Source organism: Furipterus horrens, unplaced genomic scaffold, assembly GCF_987537825.1.
Source record: "Furipterus horrens unplaced genomic scaffold, mFurHor1.1.pri manual_scaffold_11, whole genome shotgun sequence".
Taxonomy (NCBI): Eukaryota; Metazoa; Chordata; class Mammalia; order Chiroptera; family Furipteridae; genus Furipterus; species Furipterus horrens.
This window is the reverse complement of record NW_028327181.1, coordinates 2,832,529-2,857,108: the sequence shown is the minus strand read 5'-3', so window position 1 is coordinate 2,857,108 and position 24,580 is coordinate 2,832,529. Positions and strand designations below refer to the sequence as shown.

At 63.8% G+C, this 24,580-nt stretch overlaps 3 protein-coding genes across 4 annotated transcripts in view; 2 read left to right on the top strand and 1 right to left on the bottom strand.

Moving 5' to 3' along the window:
• Positions 1-935: 935 nt before the first annotated feature.
• OGFOD2 (2-oxoglutarate and iron dependent oxygenase domain containing 2) lies at positions 936-4,850 on the top strand. The gene is made up of 7 exons (XM_090292755.1): positions 936-1,614; positions 2,008-2,064; positions 2,708-2,821; positions 2,909-3,008; positions 3,761-3,888; positions 4,116-4,373; positions 4,447-4,850. Exons 1-7 carry the CDS (start codon positions 1,483-1,485, stop codon positions 4,708-4,710), a joined length of 1,053 nt encoding a protein of 350 aa, XP_090148881.1. The 5' UTR covers positions 936-1,482; the 3' UTR covers positions 4,711-4,850.
• A 1,546-nt stretch (positions 4,851-6,396) lies between these two features.
• Positions 6,397-8,219, top strand: ARL6IP4 (ARF like GTPase 6 interacting protein 4). The gene is made up of 5 exons (XM_090290822.1): positions 6,397-6,750; positions 7,141-7,422; positions 7,509-7,626; positions 7,972-8,041; positions 8,121-8,219. The coding sequence occupies exons 1-5, from the start codon at positions 6,507-6,509 to the stop codon at positions 8,175-8,177; spliced, it is 771 nt and encodes a 256-aa protein (XP_090146948.1). The 5' UTR covers positions 6,397-6,506; the 3' UTR covers positions 8,178-8,219.
• Positions 8,220-9,866: 1,647 nt separating this feature from the next.
• Positions 9,867-24,580, bottom strand: part of PITPNM2 (phosphatidylinositol transfer protein membrane associated 2) — a 100,893-nt gene continuing 86,179 nt past the window's right edge. Inside the window, exons 8-26 of one of the 2 annotated variants that reach the window (XM_090292754.1) lie at positions 23,493-23,597; positions 23,204-23,274; positions 21,716-21,963; positions 21,198-21,387; positions 20,959-21,078; positions 20,613-20,824; positions 19,975-20,153; positions 17,698-17,868; positions 17,036-17,185; positions 15,838-16,002; positions 14,960-15,103; positions 13,983-14,131; positions 13,608-13,724; positions 13,140-13,256; positions 12,879-13,027; positions 12,633-12,782; positions 12,051-12,234; positions 11,841-11,969; positions 9,867-11,752 (exon numbers count right to left, since the gene is read on the bottom strand). In XM_090292754.1, coding sequence (XP_090148880.1) covers positions 11,429-11,752; positions 11,841-11,969; positions 12,051-12,234; positions 12,633-12,782; positions 12,879-13,027; positions 13,140-13,256; positions 13,608-13,724; positions 13,983-14,131; positions 14,960-15,103; positions 15,838-16,002; positions 17,036-17,185; positions 17,698-17,868; positions 19,975-20,153; positions 20,613-20,824; positions 20,959-21,078; positions 21,198-21,387; positions 21,716-21,963; positions 23,204-23,274; positions 23,493-23,597 — 3,074 coding nt within the window. In that variant the 3' untranslated portion in view covers positions 9,867-11,428. Of the gene's footprint in view, positions 11,753-11,840; positions 11,970-12,050; positions 12,235-12,632; positions 12,783-12,878; positions 13,028-13,139; positions 13,257-13,607; positions 13,725-13,982; positions 14,132-14,959; positions 15,104-15,837; positions 16,003-17,035; positions 17,186-17,697; positions 17,869-19,974; positions 20,154-20,612; positions 20,825-20,958; positions 21,079-21,197; positions 21,388-21,715; positions 21,964-22,817; positions 22,980-23,203; positions 23,275-23,492; positions 23,598-24,580 lie in introns of those variants that run through there. The other variant, XM_090292753.1, reaches the window with a different exon arrangement.

Sequence of the window (24,580 nt, the reverse complement as noted above, 5' to 3'; positions counted from 1 at the left end):
CGAAGCCTTGCTGGGCAAGCCCGGCCCACCGCCCAGGCAGCCGGCGTCTGCACTTCCAGTTGCCCTGCCAACAGCCCTTGCCTGCCAGGTCTTGCTGCAGCAGGTGGGGCTCAGCTGAAATGTCACTCTTTGGAGGGCCTCCCTGGCCACCTGTCTAAAGAGGCCACCTCCAGGCTCTGGCCACCACTCCTCCGCCCACGTGGTCTCTTAGCCCTACAACCAAATGAAAATAACTTGATCACGTAACCGTCTCCTTGCTCGCTCCAGTCTCCCCTCACTTGACTGAGACAGTCAAAAGCACAGGGACCTTGTCTGCCACTCAAAACACTTCCACATGCACAGCTCACGCACTGAGACACTCACACACTCGTAGACACCCACACTCAGGACGGCCTGGCAGCCCCTGCCCAGCCCGTGTGAAAACCACTCCGGCGGTTGCTGTAGGCTTTTCCCAGAGAGCAGGGGCCCCTTCCCCACAGTACTGGGGAAACAAGGGAGGGACCCTTTGCAAGCTGGAGCCCTGGACCCCCAAACGTGCTGATGGAGACGGCTGGGGAGGGCGGCCTGGCACCGCACCCCGGGATGTGAGGGTCTCCCATCTCCCTCCTGGGCCCTGGCGCTTCAGTAAGAGCAACGGGTGGGGCTTGCAGCTCACGCTGCCACGCAGAAGAAAGACACAGGAACGGCTGTGCTGCCTGCGTGAGCAGGTGTGTGCGGCCGTGACTGCACGTGGGATGTGTGTGTGAGCTGGCACCACGGTGGGGCCCCCGCGTGTGCTGTGATGGGTCTCCCCGAGGTTGGGACGCACGCTCTATAAAAGAAATATTACTCATCTCACGCCTTCGCTCGTGTGCGATGTGACCACGGCCCGTTCCCCCGCCCACACCTGAACGCTTCAGGTGAGTCACCGGAAGTCACGCCGGACGGAGTGTTTTTTTGAGACACTAGGGCCTACGGAGGCGAAACCTAGGAGACTGTGGGAGAACGGAGGCAGGGATCTGGGAAAAATGCTAAACCCAAGCTCAGACGCACTGAACTGGACGGTTCATAGCATTTGGAGGAGACGAGATGGAACCCCAGAGCGCCTTTAACTGCCCCTGTGCGGTTGCTGGGTTAGCTGGTTCTTCAAAAGCTCCGAGCAGAAAAGGCAGGCGGCAAAAGGTCTTGGGGTTCCGACTCCCCTTTCTCCCCGCGTCTGTGAAGATGTGACTCAGTTCATCTATCTGTAAAGTGGGGCGATTAATCCCCGCCTCGTGGATGGGGGCACTGTGAGGCGGGACGAGGAGGCCCCACCCCGGACAGGATCATCTCGGCTCATGTTTTTGCACCGCGGACCGTTTTCTGGGGCGGAGTCTTCGTTCTTTTTGGCGCTTGGAAATTTAGACCGGCCCCTTGGCTGCTATTTGCACCGCCCCCTTCGGAAGGGGGCGTACCCGGAAGTGCTCCTACGGAAGCCGGCAGGGCCGCGCGCGCCTCTTCACCATGGCGACGGCGGGTGCCCGGCGGCGCTTCTACCGCTGCGCCTGCTTCTGCTCCGAGAACTTGTACGCGGCGCGCTACGGCCTGCACGTGCGCTTCCGGGGCGAGCAGCAGCTGCGCCGCGACTACGGCCCGGTGAGGGCCCCTGTCGGCTCTGCGGAGGACCGGGCGGGGGGGCTGGTGGGGCAGGGCGGCCTTTGTCCCGAGCGCCTTCTCTTCGCCCGCGTGCTCGGGTCTGACAGCAGGTGCCTCCGTTGTCTCCCGCGAACGGGGGATGACAGCACCTCCTTCGCGAGGGCTGGGGGGGCCGCCATGTGTGTGCAGGGCGTACGGCAGGGCCTGGCTCGGTGTCGTGAGAGCGGCCGGGAGCCCCGCTCCGGGCCGAGCGCTCGTCGCGTTGCGTCCTCCCCGTGACCCTGGGAGGTCGGGGCCCTAGCCGCCGTTTTAGGAGGGGAAACTGAGGCTCGGAGGTGCTAAGTGATTCGCCCGGAGTCACACAGTCGTGCTCCCTGACCTTTCTGCCCCCAGATCCTGCGCAGCCGAGGCTGCATCAGCCCCGAGGACTTCCAGCAGCTGTTAGAAGAGGTAACGCTCCACGCCTTCCCACGGCGCCCCCACCCAGCCAGACGTCCCTTTGTAGGTTGGTGTCCGCAGTGCGAGGGGCCTCCCAGCCTCAGGCCTGCAGTCCCGGGTCACTGGGCAGCTCCTGAACCCTCCTTCCCGCTTTCCAGCGGCCTGGGCTGGCGCCAGGGAAGGAGGGACGTGCCAGGCTGTCTCCTTCGTGCCCTTCTGAGATGGGAAAATTGGGCTCAAGGAGGGGGGTCGCCTGCTCAGGGGTTCCCAGCAGCGCGGGCGGAGGTCCCACAAGGCTGCTGGGCTGCTGGCCGTCCCTCTCCTTGTCGCGGTGGCACCGGGGGTCAGTGGTGGAAGCTCCGGAGAGCCCCCTGCAGCCCCCGAACACAGACTGGGCTGAGGTGCCTCGGAGGGCTCTCCTCCCAGCCCGGCTCCGGCTGGGGTGGCCCGGAGTGGGACGGTCCCCCTTCTGGAAGGATCCTTCCGCTCCCAGCTTGGCACCCGCGATCAGCCCCGCCAGCGCCAGCAGCATGGGGAGGCCTGGCTCCGGCCTGGGCCTGCCCTGGCCTTCCTCAGCCTCAGTTCCCTCATCTGTACAACGGCCTTGAGGGGGTGGGGGGCCCTGTCCTGGTAACCAGGCCCGATGCCACCCCAGCTCGAGCAGGAGGTGCGGCGGCGGCAGCGGCTGGGGCGGGAGTCGGCCGCCAGGAAAGCCCTCATCGCCAGCTCCTACCACCCGGCTCGGCCCGAAATCTTCAACTCGCTGCAGGTACCCAGCAGGGGCAGGTCACCGGGAGGCGAGGCGTCCGGGCGGGGGCGCTGCCGGCCCCACAGTGGGTGTGTTTTCTGCCCCCAGGACGCGGCTCTGGCCCCCGAGTTTCTGGCCGCGGCCGAGTACAGCGCATTGCCGGGCGCCAACCTTGAGGGCCTCCTCCAGCATCTGGAGACAGTGTCAGGTGAGGTCTTGACCCTATGGCCTGGCAGGACTAGCGGGTGGGGGACTCCGAAACCCAAAGCAGCAGGAGCTGGAGGGCACAGGAGCAGGGCATCTGTGCTCATTCACCCGCGCACTCGCCTGAGACCCGCAGGTGTTCAGTGCCCGTGTCAGGGATGAGCCAGCTGGGGTGGCGGGGGGGGGGTGGGGGGGGCACCCACACTGAAGAGCTTAAAGAAGGGACAGCTGAGACAGGCGTGGGCTGGGAGAGTCAAACACCTGCAAGCGACAGTGACGGGCCCCACCAGGGCCAGCCCCAGAGGGGGGCAGATCTGCCCCTAGACCTGAAGGAGTGGGCAAGAATGAAGTTTCTTGAAGCTGCCAGGATCTGGAGCTGTGGGAGGGGCTGCCAGACAGCCGCTGTGGCCCTGAGCAGGGGCACCCAGCCATGTCAGATGCCAAGTGCCCCATCTCTCCTCCTGCCCTCCATCTCCTGCCCCGGGTGGTCACCGTGGAGGCAGGATGGGGGGCTCCAGGGATGATGGGCAGTCCGAGTATAAATGCCCCCTGCTGCACACACAAGGCTTCATTTAATCTTGGAATAGCCATGAGAGGGGAGTACGTGCGTCCCCCCATCGTACAGAAGAGGAGGCTGAGGCCGGGGGAAGTGGAAAGACATGCGCAGGCTCACACAGTTTGGGGTCGGGGGCGGGGCAGGGCAGGGATTGAAACCACACGGAGCTCCCAGCCCACAGGCCGGCCTTCTCTCTGCAGAGGACAAGCGGATCTACCGGCTGCCGGTGTTCACGGCGCCCTTCTGCCAGGCCCTGCTGGAGGAGCTGGAGCACTTCGAGCAGTCAGACCTGCCCAAGGGGAGACCCAACACCATGAACAACTATGGGGTGGGTGAGGCTCTGCCCCGTGGGCTGAGGCGGCAGGGACTCCTCGGGCTGGGGAGACTTACCTGCAACGCTGCGGCCAAGCAGTGTGGCTCTCTGCATGCTTTGGTCTCTCCGTCTGTAAAATGAAATCGTGGAAGGATTGCCAAGTTAAACAAGTCAAGGACACCCCAGGGACCCAGGGGGAGGGCCCACAAGCTTCCCTGCTGACCCCAGAGCCCTGCTCCCAGGTGCTGCTACATGAGCTGGGCCTGGACGAGCCGCTGGTGACGCCGCTGCGGGAGCGCTTCCTCCAGCCGCTGATGGCCCTGCTGTACCCAGACTGCGGCGGGGGCTGGCTCGACAGCCACAGAGCTTTCGTGGTCAAGTACGCTCTGGGCCAGGACCGAGAGCTGGGCTGTCACTACGATAACGCCGAGCTGACCATCAACGTGGCCCTGGGCAAGGCCTTCACAGGGGGCGCCCTATACTTTGGGGACCTCTTCCAGGTTAGTATGTGTGACCCACTGGGCAGGGCCTGGGTAGGTGGGCGTGCCCAGGCCTGAGCCCAGCTGTCTGCAGGCGCCTTCAGCCCTGGCCAAGCCCCTGGAGGTGGAGCACGTGGTGGGCCACGGCATCCTGCACCGGGGCGGCCAGCTGCACGGGGCCCGGGCCCTGGGATCCGGCGAGCGGTGGAACCTCGTCGTCTGGCTCCGGGCCTCTGCTGTACGTAACCGCCTGTGCCCCATGTGCTGCCGCAAGCCCGACCTGGTGGGCGATGAGGGCTTCGGTGACGGCTTCACCCGAGAGGAGCCCGCCACGGTGGATGTGTGCGCGCTGACGTGAGCCTGCCTGGGACCTGGGGGCAGGGGGCGCGTGACAGCAGAGTGCTCTGCCACCTTGGGCCAGGCGGGGCGGAAATAAACTCCCTGCAGCCCTCGGCACGTCTCGGTTCAGAAGGACAAGCAGGCTTGGGTCGTTCTTTCAGCAGTTGGCTTAGGGCAGATTTGTTAGAAGCAGAACCTGAGATGGGGATTCCGGTTTATCAAAGGAATACCGTCAGAAGGAAGTCTGGGAAGCAGGACAAGACAGGAAGGAGCTGGGCCAAGGTGTGGGTTCAGATGGCTTCTTGAACTTAGGCTGATCCCATGGGAGTTCTGGGGCATGAATGGACCAGTTTGCCCCGAGCATCAGTTACTGACCACAAGATGTGTCAGGAGAGGGCACGGGAGTGTGTGTGAGAGAATAACTTCCCAGACAGCCTTCTCCAGGACAGGTGGCTCCCAGTGGAGAAATGTAGAGGTAAGCTGTCAGCATCGGACACCACAGCTGGGGGTGAGTGTCCCTGTCTATAAAGGGGACATGGGTGGGTCACCAATAGCATCTTGCAGATGGTGTTGCGGGGTTACTGCAGAGGGGCTAAGAGCAGGGACTCGGGAGCCAGACTGCCTGGGTTCAAATTCCGATTCTGCCACTTGCAGCTGCGTGAGTGTGGGTGAACCACTTGACCTCTGTGCCTTGGTTTCCCCATCTGGAAAGTGCCTGTGTCCCACAGCTGTTCTGGGTCAAATGGTATATATGTAACGTTTATAATAAAGTGCTTTATAACAGTGCCGTGAGTTTTCTGCTGTCATTATTATTGAAGTTTGCAACTTGGTGGCCCCCGAATCGGAAGAGAAGTGCAGCTGTGCACACGGGGTCGCACATTTGAAAACCCGACGTTTCCACATTGAAATCAGGAGTCCTGGCTTCCGTGGGGACGTCCGGCGCCATTCCCACGCTGCAGCAGTCAGCTGGAGCAGTCTCGGCTGCCCACTCCAAACGGACCTGCGGTGCAGCCCCTCCGCCACTTACTGCCACGGCGTCTCTGGCCCCTTATGGACGTTGGAGTCGGTGATGTCCGCCCGGGAGCTCACGGCTGAATGGAGTGGACGGGTCTGCGGACAACCCAGGCTGCAAAGAGGCGCGCAGCGGGGTCGCCCGCGGGGGGACGCCAGGGAGGCGGGGTGCTGCGGGCGCGCTGGGAGGACAGCCTTGGAAGGGCGCGCCGCTGCAGCCACGGGCCTGCGAGCTCGGGGCCGGCGCCAGGCCGGAGAGCGCGCCTCGGCCGGGAGCTGCGGTCGCAGGCACCACCCCGCACCGGCCGGGAGGCGGGACCTGGATCCGCGGAGCTCGCCTCTTAAACGGAGCTGGGTGCGCCAGACTCCGTTTCCCGCGCCGCCCCAGGGGCGGAACGTGGGGCTTCAGAACTAAAGGCAGCGGTGTCGCGTGTCGCAGCCGGACAGCCTTCCCGGGCACCACCCGGGCCGGAAGTCTCCTCGCCGCCGCTCCCTTACGCGCCTGCGGTGCGGGGCAGGACCCGGTGGCAGTTTGGGAGGAACCCGAGCAGCCCGGGGACCTTTCCGAAGACGGAGGGCGCGGGGGTGGAGGGAAGGAGCGCGAGGACAGGGATTCAGAACGCACCGGACCGGTGAGGGTCGCGGCAGCTCCCGGGGCGCCGGAGCCGCTTGCGCAGGCAGCGTCCCGGCGGGGGCGGGCCCTTAAAGGGGCCGCAGCGGAGGATCGGGGTCCCCGGGATCGGGGTTGGTGGAGAGTCGTGAGGTTGCCGCGGAGTCTCTCATATCCCTGCGCCAGGGCGGGGAATGGGGTTAGTGGGCCGCCGAGGACTTCGGAGCCCCGTCCTCGGGCCGCCCCGACAGCGCCAGTCTAAGCGCGTCTCCCCGTCTCCAGTCCGCGGCGTCATGGCTCACTCCGGCTCTCGCAAGCGCTCCAGGAGTCGCAGCCGGTCCCGGGGGCGAGGGTCAGAAAAGAGAAGGAAGAAGAGCAGCAAGGACGCTTCTAGATCCCACGGCCGCAAGGCCAGCACCACCTCCTCTGGGGCGGAGGGTGAGGACCGGGGGGGAATGGGAAAGGACTGGGGGAACTTCGTGGGGGAAGCTGCAGGCAGCAGGGCGGGCTTCCTGGGAATGCTTGCGGGAAAGTCACAGCGAGCGGTGGCCAGAGGGGTGCAGAGTGGGTGTCTGGATTGAAAGACACCCAGAATCCAGGGGCTGGGCTTGCCCGCTGAGCATGGATCTCTTCGTGGGCGCACTTACTCGTGCTTCTTGCGCAGCTGCGCCCGATTTGTGTGTGGGGTTTGGCCGCCCTGCGCCTGTGCTGATCCCCGCCAGGAGGTCTCCCCCCTGTCTAGGCTTGAGCATACACAGGCCAGAGCAAGGGGACAAAGGTGTGCTTCTTCCCCTCCTGGCCTTCCAGCCTCACCTCCCTGCATCACAGAGAGAAGCAAACACAAGGCCCGGAGGAGACCACGGTCCAGCTCCTCCTCCTCTTCTTCCAGTTCTTCCAGCTCCTCTTCCTCCTCGTCCTCCTCCTCTTCCTCCCGCGAAGGGCGGAAGAAGTCGGGGAAGCACAAGGACAAGAAGAGGAAGAAGAAGAAAAAGAAGAAGAAGCTGAAGAAGAAAGGCAAGGAGAAGACGAAGGTGCGGCAGCCTGAGGCTCTGCCAGGCCCCTCGCTGGACCAGTGGCACAGATCTGCAGGCGAGGAAGAGGATGGCCCAGGTACTGTGCCGCCCGGGGGGGCGGGGGGGGCGGGTCCCTCCCTCCCACAAGGTCCACCCACCACTGCCCTGCCACCTCCCTCCCAGTGCTGACAGATGAGCAGAAGTCGCGCATCCAGGCCATGAAGCCCATGACTAAGGAGGAGTGGGACGCCCGGCAGAGCGTCATCCGCAAGGTGGTGGACCCTGAGACGGGGCGCACCAGGTGGGGGTGCTTGGCGGAGACCCACCTGACTGGCACTTTCTGGAGGAAGGGCTGCGGCTGCTGCTCTAAAGGCCAAGGACGGGGAGAAAAGCAGTCACGTGTTGATGGGACCGCTGAGGCCATTCCGCCTCACTGCCTGAAGCGAGCAGTTGCAGGGCCTGGACGGGCCTTCGGGAGGGTCATCAGAGCCACTGTTGGCGGGTCTGATGACACAGCCTACCTGGGACCTTTATGCCTGACCCAAGGGTGGGAGAGATGGGGGAGTGGGGCCTGGCACCCCTCTGCTGGGTGGTTGGGTTCTGTTGTTTTAGCATTAGAGGCTCAGCCTGCTCCCCCCCCCCCCAGGCTCATTAAGGGAGACGGCGAGGTCTTAGAGGAAATCGTAACCAAGGAGCGACACAGGGAGATCAACAAGGTGGGTGTCACCCCTCTGCCCACGGCCCATCCTCAGCTCTGTTTGTGATGTGCCCCCTCCTGTGTGCTTTCTTGCCTAGCAAGCCACGCGAGGGGATGGCCTGGCCTTCCAGATGCGAGCGGGGCTGCTGCCCTGAGGGCCCCCGTTGAGGTCTGCGGACATTGTTGGTGGCACGATAGGGTGTAGGGTAGGCAGCAGAAAGCCAGCAGGTGCTGTCTTTCCTCCGGTGGACTGGCCTCTGGCCTGCCCTGCAGGGGTGGGGGACCTGGGGCCTGTCCTAGTCAGCCCCCACACCCCCTCCTGAGCGCGCGCAACTGCCCAGATATTAAACGTTCCCTGGTTGGAGACTTGTGTTCCGTTGCTTTCTGTGCTGAGAGGGAGGGAAGGGTGCTACCGGACTGTCAGGGGCACCACAAGGGCTGCAGGAGCTTTTGGGGAAACCTGGGGTGTGCCCTGCTGGTCACGCATTCATCCTCAGGTCAGCCTGCCTGGCATCACCCCCGCCCCGCCGAACCCCGAACCCAGACACTTGGCTCTTTAACTCAGTCCCCTCAGGCTTGGAGACTGCTGTCCTTGCTGTGCGCAGTCCCGTGACAAAAGCTGAGCGTGCCGGCGGCCCAGGAAGGAACCCGGCCCAGCTTCCCAGCTGTTCTCGGGAACGCAGGGACTGAGAGCCGAGCACTCGCCCGGGAGGGGGCTAGGAGGGGCCCTCGTGAGTCCGCTGGTGGCACCGTGGGGCAGCTGGCACTGCGCACCGGATGGGCCGCGCCCCCGCCCCGCCCGCCCCCACTGCTGTCCGGTTGCTGATGCAGTAACGAGACCCAGAAGGAAGCCTTCCTGCTTCTTTAATTGGTGTGACAGACGAGGACACTGGATACAGAGCACACCAGGCCTGGCGGTGCAGGGACCGCAAGGGCGGTGGGGCGAGGCAGGACGCTGCTCACACACAGCCCGGACAGACGGACGGATGGACGGACAGACAGACGGGGGGGAGGGGGGCCTGACGTGAAGACCAACGCAGCGGGCAGGCAGGCAGGTGGGCAGCTCAGACTGAGCCGGGCAGGGGCGGGTTCTGTGCTGAGTCCCTCCTTAGAAATGAAAGAGAAGGCAGGCGGCAGGGGTGGGTGGCTGAGGCTCAGTCCCGGGGCGGGGGGGGGGGGGGGGGGGGCCTGGGGGCGGGGGCAGGACTAAGGCGTTCCTCTACCAGGCCTGGGCGGGCGGAACTCGGCAAGGCCTGCCTCGCCCTTCGGTGCCGCTGGCCGGGCCTGAGCCCTGCAGCTGGGCACCCAACGCTGTAAACAGTTTGGGGATTTCTAAGGGACTCTGCTCTCCTCTCAGTTTCCGAGAAACTGGCGCTTCCTCCAGCGGAGACTGTGCCGTAAGGGGTTTTAGGGGAGGCAGGCAGCAGACCTGGACACGGGAGAGACATCACGGGGAGGATGGGCGGCCCGTCTCACCGTCTATGGCTGAGGGCCTCCGGGAGAGGCCCGGGGGGCTATTGCTGTTGTCCTTGGCATGGCTGGCGGCTGGGCAGGAAGGTGGGGAGCGCGGAGCAGGAGGTGGCTGCCTGCTGGCAGAGGCTGAGCCCCCTGCCCACGCGGCCTCCCCTGGCCAGGAAGCCTCAGCCTTTATTGCGGGCGGGCCCGAGACTTCCCGGCACTTCTCCGGATGGCTAGTCATCCAGGTGGTAGGCCCGCCGGGGCGAGGCGGGGCCGAAAGAGGAGGAGGCACTAGCCACGGGGGCTGTGATTGTCGGCGAGCGACTCCCCGCTGGGGAGCAGAGGGGTCAGGTATTGTATTTTCACTGCAACAGTTACATTAAAACTTGGTCCATAAAATAATGGTCGCTTTATACAGAAAGCCTGCAACAACAAAAAGCTACATCTTAAATAGGAATAAACCCTGAAGGTCCCATCCCTCCAGACGTTTTTCTCTGCACAAAATAAATAGCTTTCACTCTGTATAGACCACTTTTGCAGAACATTTACACGACCCTTTGGCTGTACATATCTACACACGGGAGAAGGCTACCATCCACTGCGCGCCTCCCCATCCCAGCCCGGGCGGCCCCCAGGCTGTATCCTAGTCAGCAGCAGCCTCTCAGACATGGAGCCTGTGGCTGAATGGCTGGCCGGTCCCAGGCAGGCTCCCCCGCCTTGAAGCAGCTGGAGGAGCAGCTGGAGGCCGCTGGGAGCGGAGCGCCACAGCGGAGACGAGAGCCGGTTGTGCGGAGGGGGGCTGATGCGCAGACCCAGCAACCAGGACAGCTTGTTCTTGGCCAGGTTGGACAGAAGCCTCGGCTGCCTGTCCTTAGCTGGCGACGGGAGTTGTGGCTTTTTAGACGGCATCGGAACAGAACTGGCATTTAAAAAACTGAAGTGTGTGCCCCACCTGCCCCAGAGTAGAAATTCAGTGGGATTGACGGGTCAGATGAGGCAGGGACCCAGAACCAGGCTGGACGCTGTCACAGTGCTGGGTGTTGCCGTGGGGAGGGCTGCGCCTGGTATGGAAGGAGTTACGAAAAGGAAGCAGCCAAGGGTTGCTTGTTTAAAAAAACCTCATAGAAATCAGATGGAGAAGTAGAAAGGCGTAAAAACATGGGGGTGCCAAGGCGTGGGGCCTGGGCTGATGGCAGGCGAGGAGCGGAAGAGGTGGCCGGGCCCCGCACGCCAAGGCAGGGCTTCTTGGGAGCCAGCTCGGGTCTTTCCAGGCCTCACTGCCCAGGCTGTGCCCAGAGCTGGAGAGGACGCCAGGCGGGGCAGGTGGGCAGGGTCTGGGGCTGCGACCGTCAGGTGGAGCTGCAGGAATGAGATATGGCCTTTGTCTCCTGCTTGCTCAGGGATGTGCCGCCCCAGAGCCTTCGGTGCGGCGATAGGCCCTGGACCAGCAAAGGTTGAATCTTCATGCGTGTGAATGCGTCTGTAGCCACAGGAGACGGTAACGTGTCTGCTCTCAAAAATCAGTGCAACACCAGTGAGGTTGGAGAGTTGAGTAAATTGAGTTCACAAGAAGCAGGCTGTCCCCCGCTGGAGCTGCTACCAAGTGAGAGGGGACATGGGTGTCAAGCTAATGGCCAGGGAGGTGGCAGGCTGGGCCCAGGCCTCGCATCAGGGTGCTGAGAGGTCAGCGCAGGGCAGCTGTCCAGGAGTACCGTCAAGGCCCGCCCACGTGGGGGGTCCTGGGTCCTCTGTCATCCTGGGGCTGGTGGTTCTGCCAGCTTTGATGACCAGCTGGAAGCCCTCGGGACCCCAGGCCGTGAGGCAGGTCTGGGAGTGGGCATAGCCAATGGCCTCTGCTGGGCCCTGGGACGAGTTGATCCCAGCCAACGGCACGTGCCCAGGCCGCCTGGCCTAGCACCATGGAGACCACAGTGCCTCACCGGGTGCCCTACTTGGGGCCCGCGGCCGCTCCTGGCTCAAGTCGGCCAGCCATGGTTCGGCCCCAGCAGCCAGCTGCCACGCTCATGCTGCGCTGGCCACGCTGCTCGCCATCTGGCTGGCTCTGCGTCCGCTCGTGCCTGAGGCTGGGCCCGCTGGGCTGGGCCGAGATGGTTCGGAGCAGGTGGTTCCGGGAGCGCAGGAAATCGCTCTGGCCGGGCAGGCCGAAGCTGCCCTTGCGCAGCGCCATGCGGGTGGCTGTGTTGCGGGCCGGCCGCGCCCGGTGGTTGTACTTGAGCTGGGCCAGGTGGGCCGCGTAGCCGTCAGTGATGAACTGCGGGGGAGGGGCAGTGAGGAGGAGGGTGTCCCGGGCAGGGCTCCCGGGTGCCGCCCAGGCCGCCCGCCGGGACCGGCCCGCTCACCTGGCACTGCTGCTGAAGCTTCTTGGTGGGCCGGCCCACGATGTAGATGTGCATGGGGGACACGCTGATGGAGCTGTAGACGGCCACGTCCTTGGTGGAGCCGTAAGCCGCGTGGGCGCGCAGGTGCAGCTGAGGGCCAGACCGGTGTGGGCAGAGGTGCGACCCCTCCAGCCCCCCGCCCCCACCCGCCCCCCTCCGCCCAGCACCCACCTCGGAGATGAGCAGCTTCAGGAAGTTGGCCTTGTGCCGCAGCGGGTCGTGCACCAGGCCATCACAGAAGGACACCACGCCGTGGGGGAAGTTGTGCTGGGCCAGCCACGCCACCACCCGCTGCTTCTGCATGTCGGGCCGGCCCGTCACATAGATGATGAGGTAGCCCAGGTCCTGCCAGTGCCTGGGGGTGAGGGGCAGGTCCGGGTGTCCCACGGCCACGCCGTCTCCCTTCCTGGACGGCCCTGTCTCCTCGCCCACCCAGCCCCTACTGGGCCACTGAAGAGAGCACCTGACTGGGCTCCAGCAATAACGGCAGCAGCAGCAATGGCAGTGGCCCTTGTATAATGCCCACAGCCTAAGTCACACCGTCCCAGACACAGCCCCGTGGCAGCGCTGGGCCTGGTCTTGTGAGGACCCCACTTCCCAGGTGAGAGGACTGAAGCACCAACACCAAGAGGGCAAATAAGGATCACACAACTGGGGATGGTGGCGCCAGCTCCTTAGTCCCCATGGTCCCTGCCAGATGTCCCCTACTCTGGCACCCGGGGCCCACCCAACGTGCCCCTCGGGGTCACTCACCGTACCACGTCCACGGCTCCAGCCCTCACTTTGGGGTCGCTGCCCATGATGGACACGCTAGCAGCAAAGGAGCCATCGATACTGAAGACCACGAACTCTGTGCCCTTGGGCAGCACAGTGACGTAGCTGTCGGCAAAGGTGTGGTCGCCCCTGCGGTGGGGAGCAGGCCATCAGAACCCAGCAGGGCCCCTTCCTGCTGCCCCTGAGGAGGCCGCCCCACTGCCTGCCCACCCCTGAGGCGTGTACCTGACCACCATCTTGACAGGGTAGACGCCCACGCCCAGGCGATGTGTCTCAGGGATGGTGTAGGAGACGCGCCCACTGCTGTTGGTCACCAGAGTGTCCATGTACAGCCACTCACCCGAGGGCGGCTGTGTCATGATGTGCACATCCACCTGGGGGCCCGGGCAGCTGGTCACCAGCGGGCTGTGTCCCCAGCCGCCCACTGCACATCCCAGCCAGAGGGAGGGGAGGCTGGGGGCTCCTACCATCTCCCCGGGTCCTTACCTTTTCCCCAGTCAGGGTGACCATGTCCAGGGGCCCATACATGAACCGGCCCGTCAGAACCTGTGGGCCATCCTCGTTGGCAACCGCGTCATTGATCCGATGGTTGGCTGTCACGTTCTGGGAAGAGGAGGAGCGAGGCTGGGTCAGGGTGAGGGATGGAGGGGCAGCTGGGGTCTCCTGGGCTCAGCTCAAGCCTCCTGGGGGCCTGTGGGGTGAGCTGGGCTTAAGGCCAGAAAGCCCACGTTCCAGTCCAGCTCAGCCACTGAGCCCCATGGCCTTGGGGAAGTGCGGGCCTGCTGCACTTCCCTGCCTGTGAACAGGGTAATAGCGTCAGTCGCACGGACTGAGGGTCAAGTAGGAGGGCATCCTTCCTGTGACTCGGTCACTCCGTCTGTAAGGGGGGCCTTCCTGCGAGGACTCCTCAGGACACCAGGCACGGGGACCCCGAGTACCCGGACACGCCCTCACCCGTAGCTTCACGTGGGTTCTCCTGCGCTGCCACTTCTCTCTCGGCTTCGAGGGCGTGAACACAGAGACCTCCTTGCCGTCGAGCTCCAAGATGCTGGAACTATCGTGCCTCATGACCTGGGGGGAGAGGCGGGCCGAGGCAGGCCATGTTCAAGGAGGGAGAGGCCAGGACCTGTGAGGGTTCGGGGGGCACTATTCAACCCGCTACAGCCCCCCCTCTGGGCCCCCAAGCTCACGTCTGTGCCACGACTGCAAATGCATTCACCCCGTCCACCCTTCCCCACGGTTGCTCCATCCTGCTTGCCCTTGTCCAGCGGGGTCAGAGGGCGGGACCATGAAATGGGGTACATCAGCAGCCCTGGGGCCCAGCAGTACCTGTCTCAGCAGGAAAGAGACCACATCCGTGGACTCCCAGTAGCTGGCGTGGAAGAGGTGCGGCAGGGCCACCGTGGGGAAGGCAGTCAGGGCGTCGGGGCAGTACAGGGCGTAGTCAATCCGCTTCTGGCCCCACCACTTCGCAGCAACTGCCCGGGAGAGGGGCCGTGACTGGGTGGGAACCCTAGAGGGTCACCTGGCCCCTCAGGCCTAGCTCAGCCCAAAGATGAGACCCTCCTTCAACCAGGGACAGGGCAGCAGCCAAAGCGAGGGCCCCCTTGCCAGGCTGGGTGGCCGGGGACAGGAAGGCAGAGTGGCAGGCGGCAGGCCCTCAGGTGAGGATGTGGATTTAGAGGAAGAGGGAGGAAAGCTCATGTGGAGGCAGGACTTGCTGTCACTGTCCCAGGTGTCCCAGGTCCTGCTTCTGATCTTGGTGACACTGTCCTGGCCCCACTGCTGTCCTCTTCAGGCAACCCCCCCCCCCCCCGTTTACTCCCATATCTCAAGGCCGTGAAAGGCTTCACAGCAGTGGGGTGACAATTCTTGGACCCCAAGGCAAGGCCTGCCATCCCCTCAGCACCTGAGAGCCTGGGGAGGTCGGACAGGCCACTCCCACTTGGGGCTGGGTGGTCGCAGCAGCTAGAGGTGAGGCTTGCAAAGGGCCCCCGCCCCCCGTGGCCACAGGCAGGAGATGCCCAGGAAACTTAGCAAAGGGCGCCTCTCGCCCCCTGCCAGCAGCCGGCCTGACCCACAATCCATGGTCCTCGCCACCCCACTCCAGCTCCATGGATTCCCCAAGCTCCATCTGCTCTCGCCTCCTCTCTGGGTGTCTGAGTGCCCCCAGTCCAGCCTAGCTCCCTGGTTAGGCCGCAGCAGTGCAGGTGGGCGGGGCCTGGCAGTGAGCTGTGCCTGGAAACAGGAGTGACCCCGTGACAAGGGAAGATAAGTGTGGGTGGAGGGCATGTGATGCCTGGTACCTTCTCTGACGTCCAAGTCGGGGAGGCTGGGGTTTGCCCGCCTGGCCTGAGGGCGGGGCCCCGGGGTGGAGGGGGATGGGGGGGGCAGGGCGAGCAGGGACAGGCGCCTGATGCTGGGGGTGTGGCTGAGCTGCGATGGGGCCTCTGAGAATCAAGAACAAGGTAAAGCCTCAGTGCTGCCACTGCAGGCTGGGATGGACAGACAGACGATGGACGCTGGGAAGACTGCCAGTCCCCTGGGCCTCCTCACAGGGGACGCCACACCAGCCTTTGCCCCGCTCTGCAGGCAGCCTAAGAACTGGTCACGAGGGCTGGGAGGGTGGCACAGGGCAGTGGGCCGGGGCTGGGGGGCTGAGAAGGGGGGACAGGGATGCTGCCCCTGCTGCAGAGAACCTTCTGAGATGGGCAGAAGCCACAGAGCGAAGGCCACCACGTGTCCTCTGTCCCCTGAGGCGGCAGGAGGGGCTGGTGGCCACAGTGAGGCTAACCTCCCGGGCTCCCTCTGCCACCCATTTGGCTTGCCCAGCTCTGCTTACTCATCCGAAAACAGGCCCCCAGCCTTCTCCCTTGGGGAGCACCTTGTCCCCCAACCCCTGCCCCGGGCTAGGCTCATTGTCTCCCAGTTTTCAGAGATGGTGGACCTGGCCCCACTGGGCTACCCCTCCTAACACTCCTTCCCTCCAGAGTCCTCTGCAGACACCTGCGGCCAGATCCCTCTTCACTGTGGGGGTGCCCTGGGCACTGCAGGGTGCTGAGCAGCATCCCTGGTCTCACCTGCCAGATGCCAGAAGTGCCCCTCCCCTGCTGTGCCCAGGCCTGGCCGACTGTTCCCTAGGGGACACGCCCTCCCTGTGGGACGGAGGGGCGGGTGCACTCACTCTGAGCGATGCTGGATGCAGTGTAGCTCTCGGCCATGCCGGACACCTGGCTAGCGATGCTGATCTCGCTGGCTCGGCGGAACCCTCGCGTGGCGGGGGCCGCGCCCGGTGAGGAGGGCACCGTGTGCTCTTGGAAGACCGTGTTATGGGTCTGGAGCGCCTCCGCTGCAGGTGGACAGGGACCAGAGTCCCAGGGGTAAGAGAGGTCCCACCCCGCCCAGCCCCCCAGCCCCTGAGCAGTGGGGGCAGGAGGGTCCAGCGTGTGTCTGGGCTGGGGTCCGGGCAAGGGTGACACCTCCAGCTGCAGACGAACAGAGCTGGCTGTGAGGACGGGCCCAAGCGTGCCAGGGCTGCGAGGGCAGGGTGCAGAGCTGAGGCCAGGGGTGGGGGGGGAAGGAGGGCCGGGCTGGGGCGGACAGAAGACGGACACAGACACAGTGGGCAGGGGGGCAACGCGGCCAGCCCCCCTCCTATCCCCGCCCCCCGCCTGGGGCACCCTTCTCACCCCACACACAGCCCCTGACCTGACCTAGTCTATCCTTCTTGGCCTTCAGGGCCCTGCCCAGCCCAGCCTGACCCACGGCCCATGGCGGCTGGGCATGAAGGGTACCAACAACAGGGGCCTGAGGTAGCTTCCCAGGGACACCCTCCCCTGAGGCCTCGCATGCGTCCCTCACTCACTGGCCACACTGACAAGGGCAGGTGCTGAAGGAAGGGCAGGGACTGCATCGGGGACTCAGCTAAAGGACCCATATCGGGGTGGGGTGCAGGAGGTGCCTGGACCTCCTTGGTGGGGGGAGGAGCAGGGCCCTGAGAATCCAGCCCTTCGCCAGGACTGAGGCTTCCCCTGGGGGAACGGGTGAGTCCCAGCAGACGTGAGGCCTCACCCCATCTCCCGGCTGCCCCTGCCAGCTTCATGGTGGACTGGCACCTTGCTAGGGGACCCTAGGCAGCTGCTCCCCTCTCGGGGCTCCGGGAGCCCTTTGCTATGTGTCCCCTCCTGGCTCTGCCCCGGTGTGCAGCGAGGAGGCACCAGGATGCGCCCCAGGACTGGTCCCCCTGGTCTCCCTTCTTCACCACCTCATCCCACAAACTCCTAGAGGCCAAAAGCGGGCGCGCAGGGGTGGGGGGGGCAGCCCCTGAGGTCCAGCAGCTAGCCAGTGAAGCAGACACCACCACGCACGGGGAGTTTACACACACTCAGCACAGCCCGGGCTGGGGCCCGGCCCGTCTTGCCAGGTGAGCGCGGGAACCGGGATGCTGGTTTCCAAGAAGCCATCCCCGGGAGGGAGAGGGGCCAGGGGGCCGCCCTCCAGGACCAGCTCGGGGTTTCTCTGCACGGTCTCGACTGAAGGCAGACGGGGAGAGAACAGAGAGGACAAGAACAGACAGTCGTGCGGACCGTCCAGACACGCGCCAACACAAGACACACGGGCTCTTCGAGGACCAGGACGTGACAAGACACTGGGACACACGCTGGGGTGGGGTGGGGGGTGGGCTGTTCCCAGGCAGGGCCGAGAGGGGACACTGGGCAGCCCTCGCGCTGCCTCCCTCCGCAGACCCACGCTGTGGCCCCCAGCCGGCGCCCGCATATCTGCATTGGGCATCAGGAGGCCCAGGACGGGCCCCTGGGGTCCGCAGCTCTGCCTCCGTGGGCAGTGGGGAGGCGGTCCGGTTGCCTGGCGTAATCGCACTGGGATCACCGGGGCCAGTGCACCCGCGCCGACACAGGTGCCCAGCTTCTCGGGTGCTCCGGGCACGCAGCGCGTCCCCGCATGGCAGGCCCACGCCGGCCTGGAGCACCCAGGAGCGACGCCGCCCCCCGCCCCCCGCCCCAGCGCCCGGTGCAGGGGCTCTCACCCAGCAGCGTGGAGCAGCCGTCGCCCAGCGGGTAGCGCTGGTAGCGGGGGATGCTCAAGGGCGGCAGGGCGTGGAATCGCCGTTCCAGCAGAGGCTCCAGGCGCGAGGCCGACGGGTCCGCGGGGTGGAACAGGTTGTAGACTTGCTGGCAGGCGGGCCGCAGCTGGAAAACTGGGGGCGAGGAGGGGGCGGAGTCGCAGAGGCGGGTAGCCACGCCCACGGGCGGGGCCTGCAGGGGCGGGGCCGTGGTTGGGGTGTGGGAAACCCGAAAGCGTGATTATCAGTTTGGGTTGGAGTCTGTTTGGGCCAATGTCCCTTTATTAACCATTTTTTTTAATTGAAAAGTTATAATGGCTGTGGTATAAAAAACTTTTTTAAAGTACGAGAGTATATGATGAAAGACAAACAGAAGGCTGCCTTCCAATTCAGAGCCCGGCGGTTGGAGGCCCACGTGCAGCTTTGGGAGCCTCTCAGGCACGCGCAGCGGGGCAGGTGGTGCCCGCCGGTGGGGTTTGGACGCGTCTCCTAGGCGTCAGAACGGCTGCTCGCTATTCCAACCACGTCACCTGAATGTTAGAATGTAAGTACAGGTATCCCCTGCTTTTCAAAGGGTCACGTCCTGCCACTTGGCTTTTACTGAAGACTTACATTAATAGATGCTGCTCAGCTTACGATGAGGTTAAGTCCCAATAAGCCCATTGTAAGTTTAAAATATCGTCAAGTCGAAAATGTGTCTGATACACCTGACCTACGGAACACAGCTTAGCCTAGCTGACCTTGCACGTGCCCAGGACACTCACACTGGCCTGCGGCTGGGCAGAATCATCCTCACAAAGCCTGTTTTATAGCGCCCAGCCTCGCGCGGGAGTAGCGTACCACGTATTGCTGGCCCCGGGAAAAGACCAGAATTCAGAATCGGAAGTACAGTCTCTACTGGAAGTGCATTGCTTTCGCATCCTTGCAAAGTTGAAAAATCGTCAGCCGCTCGTCAGTGGGGGCCCCGCCTGTAGCCATCTTTGCTAACCAAAAGAAATTCAAAGAGCACTTTCGCTTTTACAAAGAAAAGCGAGAATAGTGTGGTTCAGCGTTTATTTCGCATGAGCTGCTGTGGAGGCAGCGCTGCGCCCGCCAAGCCTCTTCCCAGGAACCACACAGGGCACCCCCGCCTCCAGCCGCCGAGCCCTGAACTGCGTCCGTGAGCATCTGGGCTGTCTCGCCACGCGTCCTGCACAGCTGTGAAGCTATCAGAAAAGCCGAGCTCCTGAGGATGTTACGCTCGGTGTAAAAATGGACGTAATTAAGCATATTTGGTATGACATGGTAGGTTATTTTTGGGCCTGGAGCGCTCAAAAGATTTCCCATATAAATTAATGGTAATTGCTTCTTTGATTTATGCCATGCGGGCCTACGGAAGGTTTCCTAGGAAGGCTTCACTTTTGGATGGCGGGGGAAACCTGTATAAACTGTCAGTAGCGCGTAGCTCACTTTTCACACACACACACACACACACACACACACACACACAAGAAACATATGCTATACTTTCTGAACTTTGCTTTTTTTTTCACTTAACACACAAAATTTCGGAGTCTTTCCCTTTAGCACGTGTAGTTCCGCCCTGTTCATTTTAACGCAACACCACTGTCTGTGTGCCCTTCCAGGCAAGCCCCTGCCTACCGACTCTGGAGCAAGTGTCTAAGCCTCTCCAAGCCTTAGTCCCCCCCCCCCTTCCCTTTGTAACCTGGGGACACAACATGGGCTCTGCAGTGTGAGGATGGCAGGGGCACACTGGCTGATGCGGGGGTCCGGGCGGGGGCACCGGGCAGGAACGGATGCTCTGATAGGCTGCTTAGACCGTATCTGGGCTCTCTTGTCTGTGCAGACTATGAGGAGGGTCCCAGGATCAGCGTGGCTGTGGCACCTCCAGGGCTGGAAGCCACTGCACCTAGAAGGCTTTGCAGTTTGCAGGGGGCAGGAGGCGGGAATTGGGGTGCCTGACTTCCTGTGTTTTCCTTTTGGGAAGACCTTCGGTCTGGGAAACTGGATTTATCCCATTTTGACCCTGGAAGGATCCTTTTCTATCTGGACCTTGGCTCCCAGGGTGCCTTGGACATGAAATAAAACAGTAGGTGCTGGGGGACAGGAACCAGAGCCCAGGCTGCTGAAGCAGGAGCATGGGAGAGGGATGGGCCCTTAATGTGGAGGACAAAAGAGGCTGATACAGGAAGGGATCTGGGGCACGACCATGGCCTTGTCACCGGGGCCCAGGGCTCTCACCATCCAGGGTGGGGATGACGGTCTTCCTCAAGGCCAGGACCAGCCCCAGTGGGCACCCAAACAGGAAGAGGTCAGCGATCTCAAAGTCGAACTTGCCCGGGGCCCCCGCGCCATCCAGCATGGTGGAGCTGCTGGAGCGGCGGGAGCCGGGCTCGTTCCTCAGCACGCTAGCGTGGAGGCTGCAGAGAGGGGGTGTGCCAGGTCACACCAGGGCCCTTCTCGGGGCTGGCCTGCCCTCAGCTCCTGAAGGAGGCCCCTCAGGGGTCATCAGGCCCAAAGAGGCTGGACCTCATGCTGCGTGTCAGGCGCGGCTGCCCAGGGCCTGCTGTGACACTTCCGGTGACGGAGGGTCCCAGCCTCTGCCTTTGGGATAGCTGTCCCTGGTCAGCTCTGCCCCCAACGATACCCCTCCCACCCCGACAACCTGTTCCCTAGGGTTCAAGACGGCCCTCAGCACAGACACGTCCACAGCTGTCCCCCTCCACCCCACTGCCTCCTGGCCAAAGAGCTGTGGGCCCCGTGTGGGGCTGAGGGCCCCCAGCATGCTCACAGTGGCCGTCCCTCCCTCTAGAGTCCCTGTCCTCCCCTGGCGGTGGGCCTCATGATCTGACCCCCAGGCCCCCGCCAGCCCCGCCCACCTGGACAGGAAGGCTTGGTGCTGCTGGATGGTGTCCAGCTCGTAGGTGGACGAGTCGCTCCTCTTGCGGGGCAGCTGCCTTCTGGGGTCCTCGGTGCCATTGCTACGGGGGATGTCGATGTTGCTGCGGCTCAGGTGCCTACTGCTCTCCAGGCCGCCGCCGCCGCCATGCGAGGAGTTCACCAGGGCGCCCGGGGACAGCAGGTCAGTGTCCTGGAACAGCCCCACGCAGGCTCACTGCCGGGCGGCTCCTCTCACCCAGGCCGGGGTGGGAAGGCCCTGCCCCTCCATGTCCCCAGCGTCCCCCCGCCCCCTGGCCAGGCACTGACAGCCTTTATGCCTGGTACCTGCACGCTGGCCACGCTGCCCCTGCGGCTGCTGCTCTGACTCTCAGACACTGACTGGCTGCTGTAGCACAAGGCGTCAAAGGCCAGGATGCCCCCGACACAGTCCCCAACCAGGCAGACCTGCAGGGAGAGGGCCTCGGGCCTGAGTGCCACCCCACCCTGCCATGGCCGGGCCGGGCATCCGGGCAGGTCCGCGCTACGGGGTCTTCTGTCGTCCCTTCCCCCAGCCCATGACTCACCTGCCCATTGAAGGTCACACCCTCCTGGGACTTGATGAAGTCCCCGTAGGCGAGGTTGGCCCGCTGAATCACCGTGGCGACCGCCTCCTGGTACTGCGGCGAGGAGGTGGCAAGCAGGGGCAGGGCAGCCAGGGGGATGTGGTCCTGGCTGCTGGACAGACAGCCTTCGTCATGGCTGTAGGGGCTGAGGCTGCGGGAGGGGGCCCGGTCAGGGGAGAGCATGTGGCCTCAGGTCAGCACCCCGCCCCCCCAGGGGGCCTCAGCTGTGACTCAGCAGATCTGGAGAGGGTCCCTCCAGGTCATTCTCTGGGCAGGAGTGGGAACAAGGCTGGGGAGTAAGACCCCATATTTTACAGGCACATGAGGAAACTGAGGCTCAGCCTCAGGCCCAGCCTGCCCAACCCTGTGCCCAGGCACCTGCATAGATTTTGCCACCGCTGGGCAGAACGGGCTGGATGTCCCGACGGGTGTCCTGATACTGGGGCGGGGGTGGGGGGCGTGCAGAGCGACGCACTCACTTGGAGACCAGGGCGAAGGCGTCAGAGCAGACGGGCGGGCAGGGCACCAGGCGGAGGGCGAGGCGGCCCAGGGCGCTGGGGTAGTGCACACGCATGACAGTGTCGAACACGGTGGCGATGGTGTTGGCGTCGCCCTGCTTGGAGCTGGGGTCCCCGGTGCCCGTGTCCAGGATGGTGCCTCCGTGCAGCACTAGCAACAGCACGTGGACCTTGGAGGGCGGCACAGCCAGCGGCGGGCTGACCTCGTCCTGCGCGGGCGAGGGGCGTGTGTCAGCTCCCCCGAGGGCTCGGCTCCTGGCCCCCGTTGTCACCCCCCTGGGGGAGGCCCGTCGAGGCCCCTTTGCTCTAAGAACCCTGATTCCCATTCTTCAGCCAGGTGCTGGCTGTCTCAGACCCTCGTCCTGGGAGGCCGCGCCACTTCCCCTGCTCTCGTCTGCCAGTGTGCTCAGGGCACAGAGGACACAGAAGGGGGGTAGTCTATCCCCCAAAAGCACACACTCCACTTCCATGGGGGGGGGGGCAGGCAAGGGCTTCTGGCCCCGGAGAGGCAGAAGCTGAGCCAGTCCAGGCCGCTGGGGCTGCCCACCCTCAGCGTGTCTGTGACCAGGCGTGGGCCTGTCCTGGCACTCAGGGCGACAGCCAGCTCAGAGTCTCAGGGTCACTTAAGAGCGGCTGCGGTCAGGGCCTCAGCCTGGCCAGCTGTGAGCCCTCTCTCCCTCCACCTACTTGGGGCCTCCTCCCCGGCCCCGGCCCCCAGGCCCTGCCATTGCTGGACTGTCAGTGAGACCAACCCAGTGACACTTCTAGAAAAGCCCATCAGACCTCAGACTTCAAAGCAGAAAACCCCAAAGGGGTGGGGGGCAGTGTGGAAGCTCCTTCCCCAAACCCTGCCCAAACTCTCCAGGGGTCCCAAGTCCCCAGGGGCCTTCCGCACCTCGGGCAGCTTGAGGCCAGAGCAGTGCGGTGACCGCAGCACTTGACAGCCCGCTGGGCCCTGGCTCCTGCCCCCGGTGCAAACAGCTCTGACCGCCCACGGGTGGAGGAGGAGGAGGGGTGTGAGCTCCGTGCAAAGAACCCCCAAAGCAGACACAGGCACTTGGCCAAGACAGCTTTATTGGGCACTCAGCGCTCCACCTGCCCCCAGCGGGGTGGCGGCAGGGCCACATCACTTCTGCCTGAAAAGGTTTCGCTTCCTCCCCTTCCGTCTTTTTTTCCTCAGAGACCGCAGAAAGGCTGGGAGCAGGGTGCAGATCTTATTTTTGGTCTGGAATTTACAAGTTTCTCATTTTACTTTCCGGGGGTGGAGCTGGCTACAGTCCCTCTGGGATTGCAGGGACATCCGACGGGGTGGGGGCCCCAGGCCAGTGTGGATGTGAGCCTGCGGGTGCCAAGTGCCTCCGTAGCCCCCCCAGGACTGGTCCTCTGAGCCCTGCCCCAGCCCCTGGCAGCCCTTGGTCCCCCCAGCAGCACAGCCCTCCAGGCACCTACCTCGATGATGTTCAGCTGCTCCACACTGGAGGCCACCCTGAACTCGGGGGTGCTCTGGCAGTACAGACCGTCTGTAAGGCGGAGGCGGCGGGGCCTGTGAGCCGAGGGGCCACCGGGTAGCCCCAGGCCCACCAGACAGAAGCTGCGATGGTAATGAGCAGGGCCCAGGGTGGTCCTCGCCCAACCCCCCCACTGCCCCATGCCCCGCACTGCACAGGACCTGGGTCAGAGAGCGGGGCCCGGCCCCAGCAGCCACCACCCCAGGCCCTGCAGCATCCCAGCCAGTTACCCTGTGTGTCCTCTGGCTCAGGGCTTTCGATTTTGTCCATGAGGTCATTGGAGTTCCACTTGGTGATGTCCTTGGGGAACATTTCCTCCGAATCGGACAGGTCCTCTGGGGAGGAGGGACAGGGGCTTCAGCCAGCTGCTCAGGAACAGGGACTGGGGGTGGGGGTGGCGCTGGGAGGACTGCTCCCGATGGGGGCCCTGGGGTCTCTCGTGCTTCTCTGGCCCATGTGTCTCTCCGTGCTTGGTTCTGGTCTCTCCCTTCCTTACCAGGATGGACACATGGCAGCACACCCGTGGGGCTCCTGCCTGACCTGTTTTAATGGTAACATTCCCATAACATAACATTCCCCATTTAAGCCATTTTGAAGTAGCATGTAGTGCCGTCACAATGCTGTGCAAATGCCATCTTCTTCCAGAATATTTCATCACCCACATGGAAACCCCAGCCCCACTGGGAGCCACACCCCACGCTCCGCCCCGGCCCCAGCCCCCACCAGTCTGCTCTCTGTGGCTTTGCCTGCTCTGGACTTGGATACAGACGGGATCACACAATGTGTGGCCCGGTACAGTCTGGCTTCCTTCACTCAGCTTCAGGGTTTCGAAGTTCATCCGTGCTCTGTAGCATTTTATGCCTCCTAGTCCACTGTTTGGAAGGGCCAGACCACATTTTGTTTCTCGATGCATCAGATTATATTCCTGTTGTTTTTTTATCCTCTTGTATGTGCTCCAACCGGGGACCGGACCCACAGCCTAGGTATGTGCCCCCATGAGGGATCAAACCTGCGACCTTTAGGTTTACGGGATGACCCTCCAACCCACTGAGCCACAATGGCCAGGGCCTGGCCGTTTTCAAAGTCCACAAAATACAGCTCGGTGAGAAGCGCGCTGTGAGCAACTGTACACGCGACTCCTGTTCCTGCTTCTCTGGGCACCCCCACCCGTGACCATGAGGTTGGAGGCAGCTGCTGGGCTCCGGCCTGTGTCTCTCCTGCAGCCACGTGATGGTCACAGGGCCCACTTACTCAGGACACTGCCCCTCCGGCATCTCCTGGCTTTGCTGCCTCTCCTCTTGTCCAGCTTTTTCTAAAC

Excerpts from the sequence above, each read along its gene's own strand:
- ARL6IP4 (XM_090290822.1), top strand. The coding sequence starts at position 6,507 with ATGGGGTTAGTGGGCCGCCGAGGACTTCGGAGCCCCGTCCTCGGGCCG. Across the intron at positions 6,751-7,140 it reads CACCTCCTCTGGGGCGGAGG|AGAGAAGCAAACACAAGGCC; the intron begins GTGAGGACCGGG and ends CCTGCATCACAG. Across the intron at positions 7,423-7,508 it reads CGAGGAAGAGGATGGCCCAG|TGCTGACAGATGAGCAGAAG; the intron begins GTACTGTGCCGC and ends CCTCCCTCCCAG.
- OGFOD2 (XM_090292755.1), top strand. The coding sequence starts at position 1,483 with ATGGCGACGGCGGGTGCCCGGCGGCGCTTCTACCGCTGCGCCTGCTTC. Across the intron at positions 2,065-2,707 it reads TCCAGCAGCTGTTAGAAGAG|CTCGAGCAGGAGGTGCGGCG; the intron begins GTAACGCTCCAC and ends ATGCCACCCCAG. Across the intron at positions 3,889-4,115 it reads ACACCATGAACAACTATGGG|GTGCTGCTACATGAGCTGGG; the intron begins GTGGGTGAGGCT and ends CCCTGCTCCCAG.